At 45.2% G+C, this 16835-nt stretch overlaps 1 protein-coding gene across 1 annotated transcript in view; it reads right to left on the bottom strand.

Annotated features, from left to right (window-relative positions):
- Nucleotides 1–457: 457 nt before the first annotated feature.
- The window catches only part of SARM1 (sterile alpha and TIR motif containing 1), a 40534-nt gene continuing 24156 nt past the window's right edge, over nt 458–16835 (bottom strand). The window contains exons 7-10 of the mRNA XM_069761377.1: nt 16217–16319; nt 10314–10503; nt 4991–5112; nt 458–2549 (exon numbers count right to left, since the gene is read on the bottom strand). Coding sequence (XP_069617478.1) covers nt 2420–2549; nt 4991–5112; nt 10314–10503; nt 16217–16319 — 545 coding nt within the window. The 3' untranslated portion in view covers nt 458–2419. The remainder of the gene's footprint in view (nt 2550–4990; nt 5113–10313; nt 10504–16216; nt 16320–16835) is intronic.

The following is a 16835-nucleotide window of genomic DNA, read 5'->3' as shown; positions in this document are numbered from 1 at the left end:
AGACAGTAGAACGCGCACAGTGCTTACATGCTCTTTTCTATTGAGATTGTAAGCGCTGTTGTGAAGCTTGTCAGGATCACTGGAGCACGCTGTTACTTCCTAATCCTGACCATTTTCAGCGCAGTGCTTAAAAGCGAGACAGTAGTGGTGGTCGGTCTCTTAGGCAACGAGCTGTAAACAAAATAAATTTGTTCATATCTCAAGATTGACTTAAACCTTTAATAAGCAGTAAATTGCAAAAGTGCTTGTATTTACAAGCACTATCTGACAATACTCATTTATGAAAATTAGAATAATCCTTTAAGTATGTATCCCCGGTGAATCTGTCACCAGATTTCACAATATAAAATGCTATATATTATTAAACATACTGTCATTGATGTCAGAATGGCTGTATAACCCTTTTTGATTAGTTTTATGCCTAATAAGTTGAGGATTTTAGGAGTCCAAGTCTAGATGAGTCATAAAATGCTTATTTAATAAGACATGGGTTTTTAAAGTAAGTACGTCAGGTCTATTTAATATCGTATGTAGGTTTGTTTTGTGAAATATGGTGTCATGCTTTAAAGTAGAGGAGCCGCACATGCATGGTCACTTCTGTGCTGGCAGTTGGGGACTGGGCATCCTTGTTCCCAAGATCCATTAAATTCATATTATTCAGACACCCATGATCAATTTTGTTACGGCATATCTATTGAACGTGGCATAACAGTCTAGTGAGAAAACACACTTTTACTTTCATATGTGTAGGGAAGTAAAGACAAAAGGCGGTAAAGACAAAGACACATGGTGCCAAGGCATTCTGGTCTTATCTGGGTCATTTTAATTGGTCTAACTATTGCTCCTGAAAATTTCTCACATTTAAAGGGGTTGTCCGGCTTTAGGGTACAAGTCTGCAGTCACTTCTATGTGACTGCAGACTTGTGAATCTTCACAGCGTGTGCACTGCGCGCTATAAGGATTCTCCGGTGCTGCAATTGTGCGATTTACTATGATTTATTATGTAATCTTGATATTTATAGAAATATATGACAACAGACGCTGCATTCATTAATGGATCTGTTGACCATTGACTCCAATGTTAAAAATAACGGATCCGCACTCCCCTGGGACCCACATCCTTAAACCCCTCAACAATCCTACACACGATGACACACATTTGGTGGAGCTGTCCCATAATAAGAGGTTTCTGGACTCAGGTAATTGAAACTATTCAAAAAATGACTAGTCTCTCTGTGTCCGACTCGCCTGAATCTCTTTTGTTCTTTATAATCCCAACTAGTTTCACCAGATACAAAAGATCTTTAATAAACTACCTTCTACAGTCTGTTAAGAATATCATTCCTTGTCACCGGAAAAGTACTTCTCCACCTACCCTGGAGGAGTGGTTCTGTGAAATAGCCCTTCTAATAGGATGGAGCAGTTGACTGCCCAATCCCCCACCGACTGTGATCGATACGGTGAGACTGGACTGAATTCCAGGAATCTGATGCCTACCGCCTTTCATCAGACTGATGTGATCCCCCTTTTCTCCGGTGGGTTTCTTCTCTTCACTGACTATGCTCCTCGTCGGTCCATGCCTGGCTGCACTATCTATGGTTTCCATTGGATTTTAGTAACCTCGTAAATGGTATATTGATGGCTTAAAATGTTCCCTTCCCTCCTTTTTCTTCCTATAACTTGATATTTTATTGGGCATTATACTCATATTCTATGATATATTGATACTGATATTGTCCTGTTTAGTCTTTTTTTTGTATTTTTGTAATTGAAAATAATATATAATCTTTCAATAAAAATAAAATAAAAAAAAAAAAGCGATCCAGCTGCGATCAGTTATTGAATAACTAAAAGGTTGTGTCAGCACAATTTTTTTCCTAACACATTTCTGGTGGATCCGTTCTGACCATTACTGGACATGTGAACATAGACTAATTCTGGACAACTCCTTTAAAATGACATCTAGTTAAACAAGAGTACCTGGAAATGTACTGATTGTATCAGTGCCTACTGTCTGATGAATGCTCCGAGCAAGACAGAAACGGATAACAGAGTGCTGCAAGATAACACTGGGATGTGAAGTTCTGGATACTGAAGACGATGCTTCTAATATTCTTCCAAAGTCTGATAACGTTTAGTGGCTGGAAGCCATTTCACATTTGTTTTGCTTTTCATGTTGCGGTGTGTTTGTGTAGAAGAGCCGTCGGGCTGTGTATTCCAGTCTAGGTCCTTACTCACTAAGGCTGTGAATGGATCTCATCCCTGAATATAGGTAGAAGAAAATGCCAAAGCAGAAAAAGGACGTATCTAAGGAGGACAATGGAGATCCAATAGGCCAAGGGACACAAGGAAGCGCAGAATTCTCCTGCTGGTACTACTGTCCACAAGTCATTGCTAGGAAGATCTTGTCTGGACCTTACTATTTGTCCCCTAGTGGAGGAGTGCCATCAAGGCTGTTCTCAGATCCCACTGACGAATCCCGAGAGGAGCGCCCTTGCAAGAAGCGGATGATCTTCTCAATGGTTGCATCCTGGTACTCATGTGACCACCTGGGGGGGAGAAGACAAATACTTCTAGATGAATTAGGGATAGCAGAACACAACCATTATTTTGACTGCCTTTCTCCTTATTTATGTAAAGCCTCCTCCCCGATACAAGGTGGTAGGAAGCAGTAACACAATGGCGAAGTTATACTACGGAGGTTTCCTCTGTGTGATGCTCTACGTTTGTATGGAGATGCATTAGCACCATGATCAGATGCTCTGTGGTCCTGTTTTAATCTATCAAATTAAAGAAATAAAAGCTCCTTACATTGATCCGAGTGAAAAACACGAGGAGCTACAGCAAAAAAAAAATGTTAAAATTTCACGTTACTGCTAAGACATGGCGTCTCAATCCTTTTTTACTCGGACCTCACCAGCCAGTGCAAACAGATGCCTGCGCCTCACTATTAGCAGTAGCCCATGCCATATTTTATCCTAAATAACAATGATTTGGCTTAAATTTGTCTGTTGGGCACTAAAGTAAGCACAAAAGGAATCAATTATGTTGCTAAACCAGAGACTGATGAAGCGGAGGTGGAAAAATGGCATCAGTATGCATGAATCCATGGGAAACTGTTATATGTGTGCCCTATAAGACCTATTTCTCCCCTACACTACTGACAAGGGGGAGGACCTGTCACTTGTGATAATATGCAATTACTTTATCTGGTCTAAGTGCCACTGTTCTCCTGAATCTGGTGTTTTTCTTTTGTTCCTGTTTCTCTCTATTCCTGAGATATAGCCTCCTATTCCCTGCATATAAATCTAGGCTTGTTATCCAAGGGGGTGTGGTTGTCTAGAAGATGCACACAGAAGAATTTAGTGTCACGCCTCGGTGGCTAAATAGATTAGCTTTATATGCAGGGATCAGGAACGGCGTTGTGCAGGAATAAAAGAGAAACAACACCAGATTTAGAAGGACCGTATCACTTAGCCCTGGAAAAACAATTACATATTTAAGGCAGATGACGGATTCTTATTAAGCAAGAAATACTTAGAAATCTCATCTGGTGCTGATGCAATCTGGAAACAGAGTAGAAAATATGGTACCATATCACTTTTCACCCATAAAGCAAAAATTGTCTATAAATGCTCAGGAGGAATTGCTTTGTCTTCCACTAGAGCACAGAAGATCTAAAAAAAAAAAGGTTAAAGGGGTTTCCTGTTTTTGGAAAATCCAACTTCCCCGGCTGCAATTTGTTTAGAAAAAACTAACTGTGCTTTACTGCCCCCCACAGATCCAGGCTGAGTCTTTGCCACTGCTCCGGGTGTCTGTGATTGTCTGCAGCGCTGTCATCAACACTGCAGACAATAACAGACACCGACAGCAGCAGTGGAGACAGCGCTGGATCCAGGGAAGGTGAGTAAAGCATTTAATTTGTGTTAAAGTAAAATACAGCCATGAGAGAGGAGTGTTCTGAAATTAGAAAACTCCTTTAGGCCAAGTGCACACGGCGTCTTTTAAACACCGGCGCAGTCGCCACATTTTTCCAGGTGAAGCGGTCACCGGCGGTTGTTTTATTGGAGCAGCTCTGCCGATGTCTTTTACTTTATACTGTCAAGTATAGAGATCGGGTGGGTTTCTAGTGGAAGATGCCCAAAGAATGAGCACATCACTTCTTTTACCTGCTGAACTCTATTTTCAGAACCCTTTGAAAGAAGTGACATAAGAGGAACATGGGCATGTCGTTTTGAAAATTGCTGTGCAGTATGTTCACTTTATGGAGAGCATTTTCGGCACTTTTGGAGATGATTCTGGGTGGAATCCGCCTGAGAGGACATTATGTGCAAATAGCCTTAGGCTATGTGCACACGTTGCGGATTTTGAGGTGGATCTGCAGCGGATCTGCAGCTGCGGGTCTGCAGCAGCTTTCCATGCGTTTACAGTACAATGTAAACCTATGGAAAACGCAATCCACAGTGCCCATGCTGCGAAAAAAAAAATGCGCGGAAGCGCGACGGGTTACATTCCGCAGCATGTCAATTCTTTGTGCAGATTCCGCAGCGGTTTACACCTGCTCCATAATAGGAATCCGCAGGTGTAAAACCGCAGGTGGAATCCGCACAAAATCCGCGGTAAATCCGCAGTAAATCCGCAGGTAAAACGCAGTGCCTTTTACCTGCGGATTTCTCAAATCCGCTGCGGAAAAATCCTCAGAGCTCAAAACTACGTGTGCACATAGCCTTAGGCTTTCTGCTCACAGCGTTTTTTGAAGAGTTTTTGGAGCAGAAACTGAGTGGGAGCTCTACAAAAGCCTCCTCACAAATTTAAGTTTCCTCTAGACTTCCTCTCAGAAAATTCAACAAAAAGACTCCGTGTTCACATAGTCTTAAGGCAGATGTTTTATGTGTCTGGCATTATTGTCTGGAGTCGCTATGAATTATTCTCTATTTTTAATAATGTCTTGGAAATTTTTAATGTCGGAAAGATTAATAGTAATACTTACTTGATGCCATTGAATTTTAACACGGCTCTCATATCCTCAGGGAGGTTAATTGGATTCGGCCATTCGAAGTGATCCGTGACCGGCACAATGTTCTTCCCGCAGTTGAGTGCCGTGACAATCTCCTAAAGCACATGTACATAATTTACATGGTAAAAAGACAAAACAAGACAAGATGGTGGCAATCCTGGTCCCCATTCTTGAGAACTTTTTCTTAGGCTAGGTGCACATGGCATCTTTGTACCTAGCTTACAGTGTTTGTTGGGAATTTTTCATGATGTATAATGTAACCTCACTACAGGCGACCATTCACTAGGAGGAGGATGAAAGTGTGTTTTCTGACCCAGTGGCGTAGGAAGGGGGGTGCGGGGGGGGCGGTCCGCCCCGGGCGGCACAATGCTGGGGGCGGCCGGCGCTGCAGGAGAAGAAGATGAAAAAAAAAAAAAAAGACGCCCCTTTAAATCTTCGGGCGGCGCCGTCCGCCGCCACGACCAGGGCCAGCTCCCCCCACCCCCGGGTCCCGCCCCCGCCCCCGCCCCCCGCTCTATACTCACCTCTCCTGGTTCCTGCGGCGCCGGCAGCTGCAGCCTCCTCTGACTCTGCGACGTCTCAGAGCAGAGGGCGCGATGACGTCACTACTGTGCGCGCCGCTCTGCCTCTCTGTCCTGAGCGTCGCAGAGCCGGAGAGACGCTGACTGCACCGGACCTGCGCTAGGAACGGGAGAGGTGAGGATTTTACTTTTTTTTTTTTTTCTTTATTTCTGACTGTCTGGGGCTGGGGCAATGCTGGAGACCATGGGGCAGAATGCTGGACACACTGGGGCAATACAGGAGACCATGGGGCAGATTGCTGGACACACTGGGGCAATACAGGAGACTATGGGGCAGATTGCTGGACACACTGGGGCAATACAGGAGACCATGGGGCAGATTGCTGGACACACTGGGGCAATATAGGAGACCATGGGGCAGATTGCTGGACACACTGGGGCAATACAGGAGACTATGGGGCAGATTGCTGGACACACTGGGGCAATACTGGAGACCATGGGGCAGAATGCTGGACACACTGGGGCAATACTGGAGACCATGGGGCAGAATGCTGGACACACTGGGGCAATACTGGAGACCATGGGGCAGAATGCTGGACACACTGGGGCAATACTGGAGAACATGGGGCAGAATGCTGGACACACTGGGGCAATACAGGAGACCATGGAGCAGATTGCTGGACACACTGGGGCAATACAGGAGACCATGGGGCAGATTGCTGGACACACTGGGGCAATATAGGAGACCATGGGGCAGATTGCTGGACACACTGGGGCAATACAGGAGACTATGGGGCAGATTGCTGGACACACTGGGGCAATACTGGAGACCATGGGGCAGAATGCTGGACACACTGGGGCAATACTGGAGACCATGGGGCAGAATGCTGGACACACTGGGGCAATACTGGAGACCATGGGGCAGAATGCTGGACACACTGGGGCAATACTGGAGACCATGGGGCAGAATGCTGGACACACTGGGGCAGTACAGGAGACTATGGGGCAGAATGCTGGACACTCTGAATACTGGAGACCATGGGGCAGATCTCAGGACACATTGAGGCAATGCTGGAGACCCTGGGGCAGACTTCTGGACATACTGGGGCAATACTGGAGACCATGGGGCAGATTGCTGGACACACCGGGGCAATACTGGAGACCATGGGGCAGAATGCTGGACACACTGGGGCAATACAGGAGACCATGGGGCAGATTGCTGGACACACTGGGGCAATACTGGAGACCATGGGGCAGAATGCTGGACACACTGGGGCAGTACAGGAGACTATGGGGCAGAATGCTGGACACACTGGGGCAATACTGGAGAGCCTGGGGCAGATTGCTGGACACACTGGGGCAATACTGGAGACCCTGGGGCAGATTTCTGGACACATTGAGGCAATGCTGGAGACCCTGGGGCAGACTTCTGGACACACTGGGGCAATGCTGGACACTGGGGCAGATTGCTGGACACACTGGGGGTAATATACTGGACACACTGGGGCAATGCTGGACACTGGGGGTAATATGCTGGACACACTGGGGCAGACTGCTGGACACACTGGGGAAAGGCTGGACACTGGGGCAGATTGCTGGACACACTGAGGGCAGATTGCTGGACACACTGGGGGTAATATGCTGGACACACTGGGGCAGACTGCTGGACACACTGGGGAAAGGCTGGACACTGGGGCAGATTGCTGGACACACTGGGGGTAATATGCTGGACATACTGGGGCAGATTGCTGGACACACTGGGGGTAATATGCTGGACACACTGGGGCAGATTGCTGGACAACATGGGGGTAATATGCTGGACACACTGGGGCAGATTGCTGGACAACATGGGGGTAATATGCTGGACACACTGGGGGCAGGACTTGAGGCATGGGCAGAATGTAGATACGGGGCATGATTGGAGACACGGGGCAGGATTGGATCATGGGGCAGGACGGATACGATGGAGGCTGGTGGGGCAGGATGGGGAGATCATATGGGGTAGAATGGATACTCATGAGGGCAGGATACGACAACATATGGCTGGAGCCAGGAATGAGATAAACGGGGCCAGGGTGGGGAATATTATTACCATAGGGGATAATTAAGGGATATTGTTACTGCAGTGATGTATTTATTTTATTTTTTGAGTATACTGTTTTAAATGGGGGGCGGTCCTGTTACTGTGCAGAGTGACACTATATCACCTTTTTTTCTTCATGTGGTGTAATGTAGAAGTTGTGAAAAATTAAGTAATGTGTTCTGCAAGCGGAGCTCGAGATAACTGTGTTATTTCCTGCAGAAACGAGTCCTGGCTGGAAGGAATGATGGCGGTCTGTGCTGGATGAAAGATGAAGGACTTCACCTAGAGACGTCACTGGTGAGTCAGTGTTACCTATACACTGACACTATACACTGTATACTATATAGAGGTCCTGTGTATAATGTCACCAGTGATCTCTGTATTACCTCTACACAGACACTGCATACTAAGTACAGATCTCCTGTGAATACTGGCACTTATGGTGATAGTATTGTGGTTTTTTTTTTATTACTGATCAGTATTGTAGTATTCAGTCACTATGTGGTGGTAATATGTGGTCTGGAAATGGTGCGGTGGTATTTGTCCCTTGTATGTAGTATTATTCGGTCACTATGTGGCCTGGTCATGGTGTGGTGGTATTAAGTCACAGGTGTGGCATGTGGGGGTGACACCATTAGGCCCAGTTTAAGTTCTACAAAACAGGAAAACCATTTTTGGTAACCTTTGTGTGTATTGAGCTGGGGGGGGGATGGGGGGGGGGGGGCGCCAAACTCGGGAACAGCCCCGGGCGGCAAAAGCTCTAGCTACGCCTCTGTTCTGACCTCTGTCTGACAGATATGCATCTACTAAGGGAGTTTAACTGAAAAGGAAAAAGCAACAGATTGTGTATTGTTATACAGAGGGCCACTGCGGTATACATGATGGACGTATGCCTCGGCATCTATCCTGACTGTGCCCAATGCTGAGCGCTTACCTCCTGAGTGTATGAGGCTGATGGAGCGTATGATGGACTCAGCCTTACGTGTACATAGCATACTTCAGATATAACTTTGATCTCTTATATTCTACCACACTTTGTACAGTTTGTCTACAATACATCCACGTGGGCTCATCCTAGACGACATTTAAGTCATTAGAAGCGTGCTGTGAACCAGAGCTGCCATGGAGCTATAGCTCACAGACATTGAGACTGATCATCCTCTCAATTAGCAAAACACCATAATATTAAGATTTACTCTGCAAATGCTCAATATGACATTCTAAACCTCACCAGCAACAATAAGTAAAGCATCCGAGTATGTTACAGATGTCGCTATGTACATTATACCTCCAGAGAAATCTAAAAACGTCCTCTTCCTCGAAGACCTCGGGGCCTTTCAGTGTCAGATCATCTGGCCTTCCTAATTCACTAAGGCCGGTTTCACACATCCTGATATTTCCGGTACCGCAAAAAACGGGAACCGGAGATATCCGTGTCCGTGTGCCCGTTTGTCACATCCGAGTGGCATCCGTGTGTACCATCCATGTACTATCTGTGTGTACCATCCATGTGGCATCCTTGTACCATCCATGTGGCATCCGTGTGCTATCTGTGTGTTCCATCCATGTGGCATCCGTGTGCTATCTGTGTGTACCATTCGTGTGGCATCCGTGTGCTATCCATGTGTACCATCCATGTGGCATCCGTGTGCTATCCGTGTGTACCATCCATGTGGCATCCGTGTGCTGTCCGTGTGTACCATTCATGTGGCATCCGTGTGTACCATCCATGTGGCATCCGTGTGCTATCCGTGTGTACTATTCTTGTGGCATCCGTGTGCTATCCGTGTGTACCATCCATGTGGCATCCGTGTGCTATCCGTGTGTACCATCCATGTGGCATCCGTGTGCTATCCGTGTGCTGTCCATGTGTACCATCCGTGTGGCATCCATGTGCTGTCCATGTGTGGCATCCGTGTGCTGTCCATGTGTACCATCCGTGTGGCATCCGTGTGCTGTCCATGTGTACCATCCGTGTGCTGTCCATGTGTGGTATCCGTGTGCTGTCCATGTGTGGCATCCGTGTGCTGTCCATGTGTGGCATCCGTGTGCTGTCCATGTGTGGCATCCGTGTGCTATCCATGTGTGGCATCCGTGTGCTGTCAATGTGTGGCATCCGTGTGCTGTCAATGTGTGGCATCCGTGTGCTGTCCCTTTGTACCATTTGTGTGGCATCTGTGTGCTGTCCGTGTGTCCATGTATTGAAACAATTTGTTTCAATTTTAACCCTATGACTTTAAATACGCACAGGGATGGCACACGGACGGCATCCATGTGCGATACCTGTTTACACGGACCAACTGACTTGTATGGGTTCATGTGATCCGTGCTGTCACTCAAAAACAGACATGTCAGCATGTTTTGCACACGGTCCGTGAAAACGGACTATATGCCTGGTGCATCCATAAAGTTTCATTCACCCAACAGGATGAGGCCACAGTATTCTATAAAAAGAGGTGTACAATAAAACATACACCGCACAATAAAAGATTCTTTAAAATGTGACCCTACGTGGCGTATCTCCCATTGTAAAGGCATGCGGTTAGCGGTGTATGCAGTCTGCAACTGCTTCGTATGAGGGATGTAACAATTTATGAAGCAAATAGTTGGCGGTACAGTTTTTTCTCTGAGGTCCTTGTTGGGAGATGTTTCCAGCATACGCGACCAACTGAGGCTGAAACAGAACACTTACTTTGTGTACCCAGTCCTTGCATTCATTGTCTCCCATGCATTTATCCAAAGATCCGGCAGAGAGGACCAGGACAAAGTTTCTAGCGCTGATAACACTTTGTATCAATTTATCCTCAAATTTCCCGGCCTCCAACTTCTCCACATCAATAAAGGCACTGAAGCCATGGAGGTACAAATGTACTTTGAGGAGGCTGTAAGGATGAAAAGACAAAGGAAACACAATTAGTAATAGACACATTACAGTTCTTTATCGTTCCATAGACAGATAATGTCCTAAGAGGAGGAATTGCTGGAAATATTACACTACTATTATGTATGATATTTATTGGTCACTATTAACAATATTGTATATCTACAGCTATGAGTAGAAGAACTCATAAAAGCCCATCAGTCTTTTGAGTAAAGTTCATCTACCTAGTTAAAGGCTTGTTCAGACGTTGCATTTTTTCCATTTTTTCCCCACGTGTTTTTGCCCAGAAAAAAACGCCGCAGTTTGCAGTACCAGCAAAGTGAATGAGATTTCTGAAACCTCACGCACACACTGCTTATTTTTTCCTTGCAGATTTGAACATCCAAACCATTTTTTCACATTTGCAGCATGTTAATTCTTTCATCGTTTTTGCAACGTTTTCCACCCCTTCAAATGAATGGGTTTTTGATGCATTTTTAATTTAAGTAAATGCGTGAAAAACGCTGAAAAAAATCCTAAAAAAATTAACATGCAGGAAACTTGGGGAAAAAAAAAGTTTGGAAGATTCAAATCTACATGAAAAAAATAAGGCGCCAGTGCATGAGGTTTCCGAAATCGCAATGTGTGAACAAGCTTAGAAGTGGTTTGCAGTTCTTTATTATGTAACATTTGGTAAAATGCTTAGGTGCCGAGTAGCAGTGGAATCGTACCCCTACTGATCTAGTAATGGCAGCCGAACCAAAAGGTCGTCAATTTTAAATAACTGAAAAACCCCTTGGACATGATTTGAAAACTTTGAAAAGTCGCAAAAATTTTGTCCCTAAATTTAGCAAATTTTCACGCCTTCACAGGGGAGTGGTGGGTGCAAGACGCCATAGCTTGTCCAAATCATAACCAGCTGTGGCGTTCCCCACACCAGAAATCTCACTCCAGTACCTGCATGGAGGTGCACACCCCTTGCTAGATGCTCCAGATTCATGAAGAGGCGTCTGATTCCTGCACACCCCCTGATCAAGATTGGCGTGAATCTAAAAGTTTAACTACAACTATAGCACCTGTGACCTCTACTTTCAATGCTAATGCAAAGTTTAAACATTTTGCAGTAAGGCTAGGTTCACACATTGGGGTTTTTGTCTGAATCTCTGAAAAAAATGTATTTCAAGGGGAACCCCTACAGAGCCATTCATTCACATCTCGCCAAAGGAGTCGCTATAGACAGTCTCTGACCTCTGCCCTGGCAGTACTCGTCTTAGCCGGATATGCACAAAAGTGTGGCTGACTATGTTTTTGTGAATGTCTGAAAAAGATTCAAGTTCAGAAAGTGTCCATAGTGACTTCTTCCTCTTAGGCCGGTTTCACACATCCGTTTTTTTCAAGTACCGGAAAAAAAAATAGTACCAGACATGACAGTATCTGTGTGTCTGTGTGTGTAATACTTGCGGCACACATGTGGCAACAGTGTGCCGCATCAGTACCACACTCATGGGCGGCAGGGAGACAGCAGTGCTACAGTAAGCGCTGTGCCGGGTGCTGAAGACGGCTCTCATCAGCGCAAGCAGGGGAAAATGATGAGAGTTATATTCAAGTGATAACAATGACAGCAGGCGGCAGAAAGGACTATTACTTCCATCAACATACACATGCTGCCTCTAATAACAGTGACAGCAGGAGTGACTGATGGGAGTATTCATCTGCCGACTCCTGTGCTGTATATAAATAATAAAAAAAAATATAAATAATGTGTTCCCCTCTATTTTCCACCAGCCAGGCAAAACTCATAGCTGGGGGCTGCAACCCTCAGCTGTCAGCTTCAGCAAGGCTGGTTACCAAGAATAGAGGGGTCCTTACGCTGTTTTTTTTAATTATTTAAATAAATGTACCCCTCATTTTCTCCTTCGTCTCACTGGGGGACACCGGACCATGGGTGCATGCTGCCGCTGTTGGAGGCTGACACTAAGTGAATACAGGTCCTTCTCAAAAAATTAGCATATAGTGTTAAATTTCATTATTTACCATAATGTAATGATTACAATTAAACTTTCATATATTATAGATTCATTATCCACCAACTGAAATTTGTCAGGTCTTTTATTGTTTTAATACTGATGATTTTGGCATACAACTCCTGATAACCCAAAAAACCTGTCTCAATAAATTAGCATATCAAGAAAAGGTTCTCTAAACGACCTATTACCCTAATCTTCTGAATCAACTAATTAACTCTAAACACATGCAAAAGATACCTGAGGCTTTTATAAACTCCCTGCCTGGTTCATTACTCAAAACCCCCATCATGGGTAAGACTAGCGACCTGACAGATGTCAAGAAGGCCATCATTGACACCCTCAAGCAAGAGGGTAAGACCCAGAAAGAAATGTCTCAACAAATAGGCTGTTCCCAGAGTGCTGTATCAAGGCACCTCAATGGTAAGTCTGTTGGAAGGAAACAATGTGGCAGAAAACGCTGTACAACGAGAAGAGGAGACCGGACCCTGAGGAAGATTGTGGAGAAGGACCGATTCCAGACCTTGGGGAACCTGAGGAAGCAGTGGACTGAGTCTGGTGTGGAAACATCCAGAGCCACCGTGCACAGGCGTGTGCAGGAAATGGGCTACAGGTGCCGCATTCCCCAGGTAAAGCCACTTTTGAGCTACAGAGAAGCAGCACTGGACTGTTGCTAAGTGGTCCCAAGTACTTTTTTCTGATGAAAGCAAATTTTGCATGTCATTTGGAAATCAAGGTGCCAGAGTCTGGAGGAAGACTGGGGAGAAGGAAATGCCAAAATGCCTGAAGTCCAGTGTCAAGTACCCACAGTCAGTGATGGTGTGGGGTGCCATGTCAGCTGCTGGTGTTGGTCCACTGTGTTTCATCAAGGGCAGGGTCAATGCAGCTAGCTATCAGGAGATTTTGGAGCACTTCATGCTTCCATCGGCTGAAATGCTTTATGGAGATGAAGATTTCATTTTTCAGCACGACCTGGCACCTGCTCACAGTGCCAAAACCACTGGTAAATGGTTTACTGACCATGGTATTACTGTGCTCAATTGGCCTGCCAACTCTCCTGACCTGAACCCCATAGAGAATCTGTGGGATATTGTGAAGAGAAAGTTGAGAGACGCAAGACCCAACACTCTGGATGAGCTTAAGGCCGCTATTGAAGCATCCTGGGCCTCCATAACATCTCAGCAGTGTCACAGGCTGATTGCCTCCATGCCACGCCGCATTGAAGCAGTCATTTCTGCCAAAGGATTCCCGACCAAGTATTGAGTGCATAACTGAACATTATTATTTGTTGGTTTTTTTGTTTGTTATTAAAAAACACTTTTATTTGATTGGATGGGTGAAATATGCTAATTTATTGAGACAAGTTTTTTGGGTTATCAGGAGTTGTATGCCAAAATCATCAGTATTAAAACAATAAAAGACCTGACAAATTTCAGTTGGTGGATAATGAATCTATAATATATGAAAGTTTAATTGTAATCATTACATTATGGTAAATAATGAAATTTAACACTATATGCTAATTTTTTGAGAAGGACCTGTATAATAAAATTACCTCCTCCTCTGCAGTATACACCTACCACTGGCTCCAGCCCGAACCAGTTCTTGCTTAGTGTCTGCAGGAGGCACATGGGTCTGCTATTCAGACCATATTTATTATTTTCAATTTCAATTTTTTTTTTCAATTTTTACTTGTCAATTTTTATTCCTTTTAATGGATTAGAAGGGCGACAGTTCCCTTCAGGGTTCCGATCTCCCCAAACTAACAACTGGGGAATGGTATTCTCAGGCTGGTAAGGGGCCATTGATATAGCCCCGCCAGCCTAAAAATAGCAGCCCACAGCCGCCCAGACAAGGCACATCTATTAGAATAAAAAATAAAGTCTTTTATTAGAAATAAAGCAAAACAGTTTTCCATTTTTATTTAAAAATAACAAACACAGTTATACTCACCTAACGACTACTCCACCAAAGCCCTCGTCTTCTGTTAAAAAAAAAAGTAATAAAAAAATAACAATATTCCTCACCTGTCTGTCGTTCTGTCCCACGCCATAATCCATGTCTGGAGGATAAATAGTTTTCTACCTGGACAGTGCCAAGATGCGATCGTCCAGAGAACCACTGGTGAATGAGCTGCTGCAAGTATCATTGACCAGTGGTGACATCATTGTGGTTACTGCCGGTCAGTGAGGCTGCGTTCCCAGCAGGGCTGAACTGCGGTAACCTCAACACCGTGGGAGAAAGTCAATGATGAGGTCACTGCAGCTCAACCTCAATGAATTCACAGCAGATCCTGAAAAAATAAAAAAATCTGCTGTGAAGACACTGAGCTTGAACTGCTATGACCTCATAACTGACGTTTTCACATGGTACTGAGGTCACCGCAGTTCAGCCCTACTAGGAACGCAGCCTCACTGATCGGCGGTAACCACAATGATGTCACCGCTGGTCAATGATGCTGTGCTTGCAGCAGCTCATTCACAAGTGGTTATTAGCCTGGATGGTCGCATCTTGGCACCATCCAGGTTGAAAACTATTCATCCCCCAAACATGGATTATGGCATGGGACAGAATGACGGAGAGGTGTGGGATAATGTTGTTTTTTTATTTTTGTTTTATTACAGGAGACAAGGGCTACAGTAGAATTAGGCGTCAGGTGAGTATAACTGTGTTTATTATTTTTAAAATAAAAATGGAAAACTGTGTTTTGTTTTATTTTTAATAAAATACTTTATTCTGGCTGTGTCTTTATTTACAATACAACTATAGGATTAGAAAAGGATAGGTGTCTTATAGACGCCTCTCCACTAGTAATCAGTGGGCTAGATGTGACCTGACAATACAAAAATTACATCAACCCCACACATATGAACCCCACTTGCCACCGCTACAGAGCAAGTGGGAAGAGCCAGGTAGAGTGCCAGAATTGGCGCATCTAATAGATGTGCCTTTTTTGGGCAGCTGGGGCTGCTATTTCTAGGCTGGGGGGCCTATATCAATGGCCCCTTACAAGCCTGAGAATACCAGACCCCAGCTGTCAGCTTTAGCAAGGCTGGTTGTCCAAAATGGGGGGAGACCCCATGCCATTTTTTTTTAATTATTTCTTTAATTTAAAAAAACAGCATGGGGCCCCTCTATTCTTGATTACCAGCCTTGCTGAAGCTGGCAGCTGAGGGTTGAGGTCAGTTTTGCCTGGCTGGTTATAGAAAATACAGGGGAACAAGTTTTCTCATTTATTTATCTATAGCGCAGGCGGCAGCTGATGAACACTCCCATCAGCGGCTCCTGCTGTCACTGTTATTAGCGGCAGTGGGTGTAGGCTGATGGGAGTAATAGTGAAAATGATGAGAGCCGTTTTCAGCACCCGACATCCCATAGTGTTATCCGTGTGCGGGAAGTTTTGCAGCCCGTGCTGATGGTAAAAAACTGACCTGTCAGCGTCCTTTGCCCACGGACACACGGTCCGTGGAAACACAGTGATGTGCACAGACCCATTCTCTTGAATGGGTCTATGTGTGTACGTGTGAAAACAGTCACCATACGTACCGGAGACATGGACGTGTAAAAGAGCCCTAAGTTTAAGTGAATTGCTCCATCAAGGTACCCTTGGAATACATTTTCTCAGGGATTCCGATGGAAATTCCAATGTAGTGCTTAGCAGAGAGAACTGTGTAAGCGTGCTCATAGCCTAAGAACTTTTATATGACGTACCTGGCCAGCTGAGATCCTGTACTCCTTCGATAACTGATGAAAACATCCGGACCATCATAGCTAGATTTGCCCACACTACATGGTAGTGGCGAGTGCAGCATTTCTGAGATACACAAGAAAGATATGTCAGCTTATTAAGCAGCGTATCTGCACCAGCGTTTATAATGATTGCTGTAGACGTCCACATGTCCACCTTTAGTTAAGGTACCGTTACACTAAACGACCTACCAACGATCACGACCAGCGATACGACCTGGCCGTGATCGTTGGTAAGTCGTTGTGTGGTCGCTGGGGAGCTGTCACACAGACAGCTCTCTCCAGCGACCAACGATCAGGGGAACGACTTCGGCATAGTTGAAACTGTATTCAACGATGCCGAAGTCTCCGGGTAACCCGGGTAAACATTGGGTTACTAAGCGCAGGGCCGCGCTTAGCAACCCGATAGGTACCCTGGTTACCATTGTAAAAGTAAAAAAAAAACACTACATATTTACATTCCGATGTCTGTCACGTCCCCCGCCATCAGCTTCCCTACACTGACTGTGTCAGCGGCGCCGGCCGTAAATCAGAGCCAGAGCACAGCGGTGTCGTCTGCTTTACGGCCGGCGGCGCTGACAGT

The sequence above is a fragment of the Ranitomeya imitator genome, chromosome 3 (genome assembly GCF_032444005.1).
Source record: "Ranitomeya imitator isolate aRanImi1 chromosome 3, aRanImi1.pri, whole genome shotgun sequence".
Classification (NCBI taxonomy): Eukaryota; Metazoa; Chordata; class Amphibia; order Anura; family Dendrobatidae; genus Ranitomeya; species Ranitomeya imitator.
Note: the sequence above shows the minus strand (reverse complement) of the source record. Positions and strands in the feature narration are given on the sequence as shown.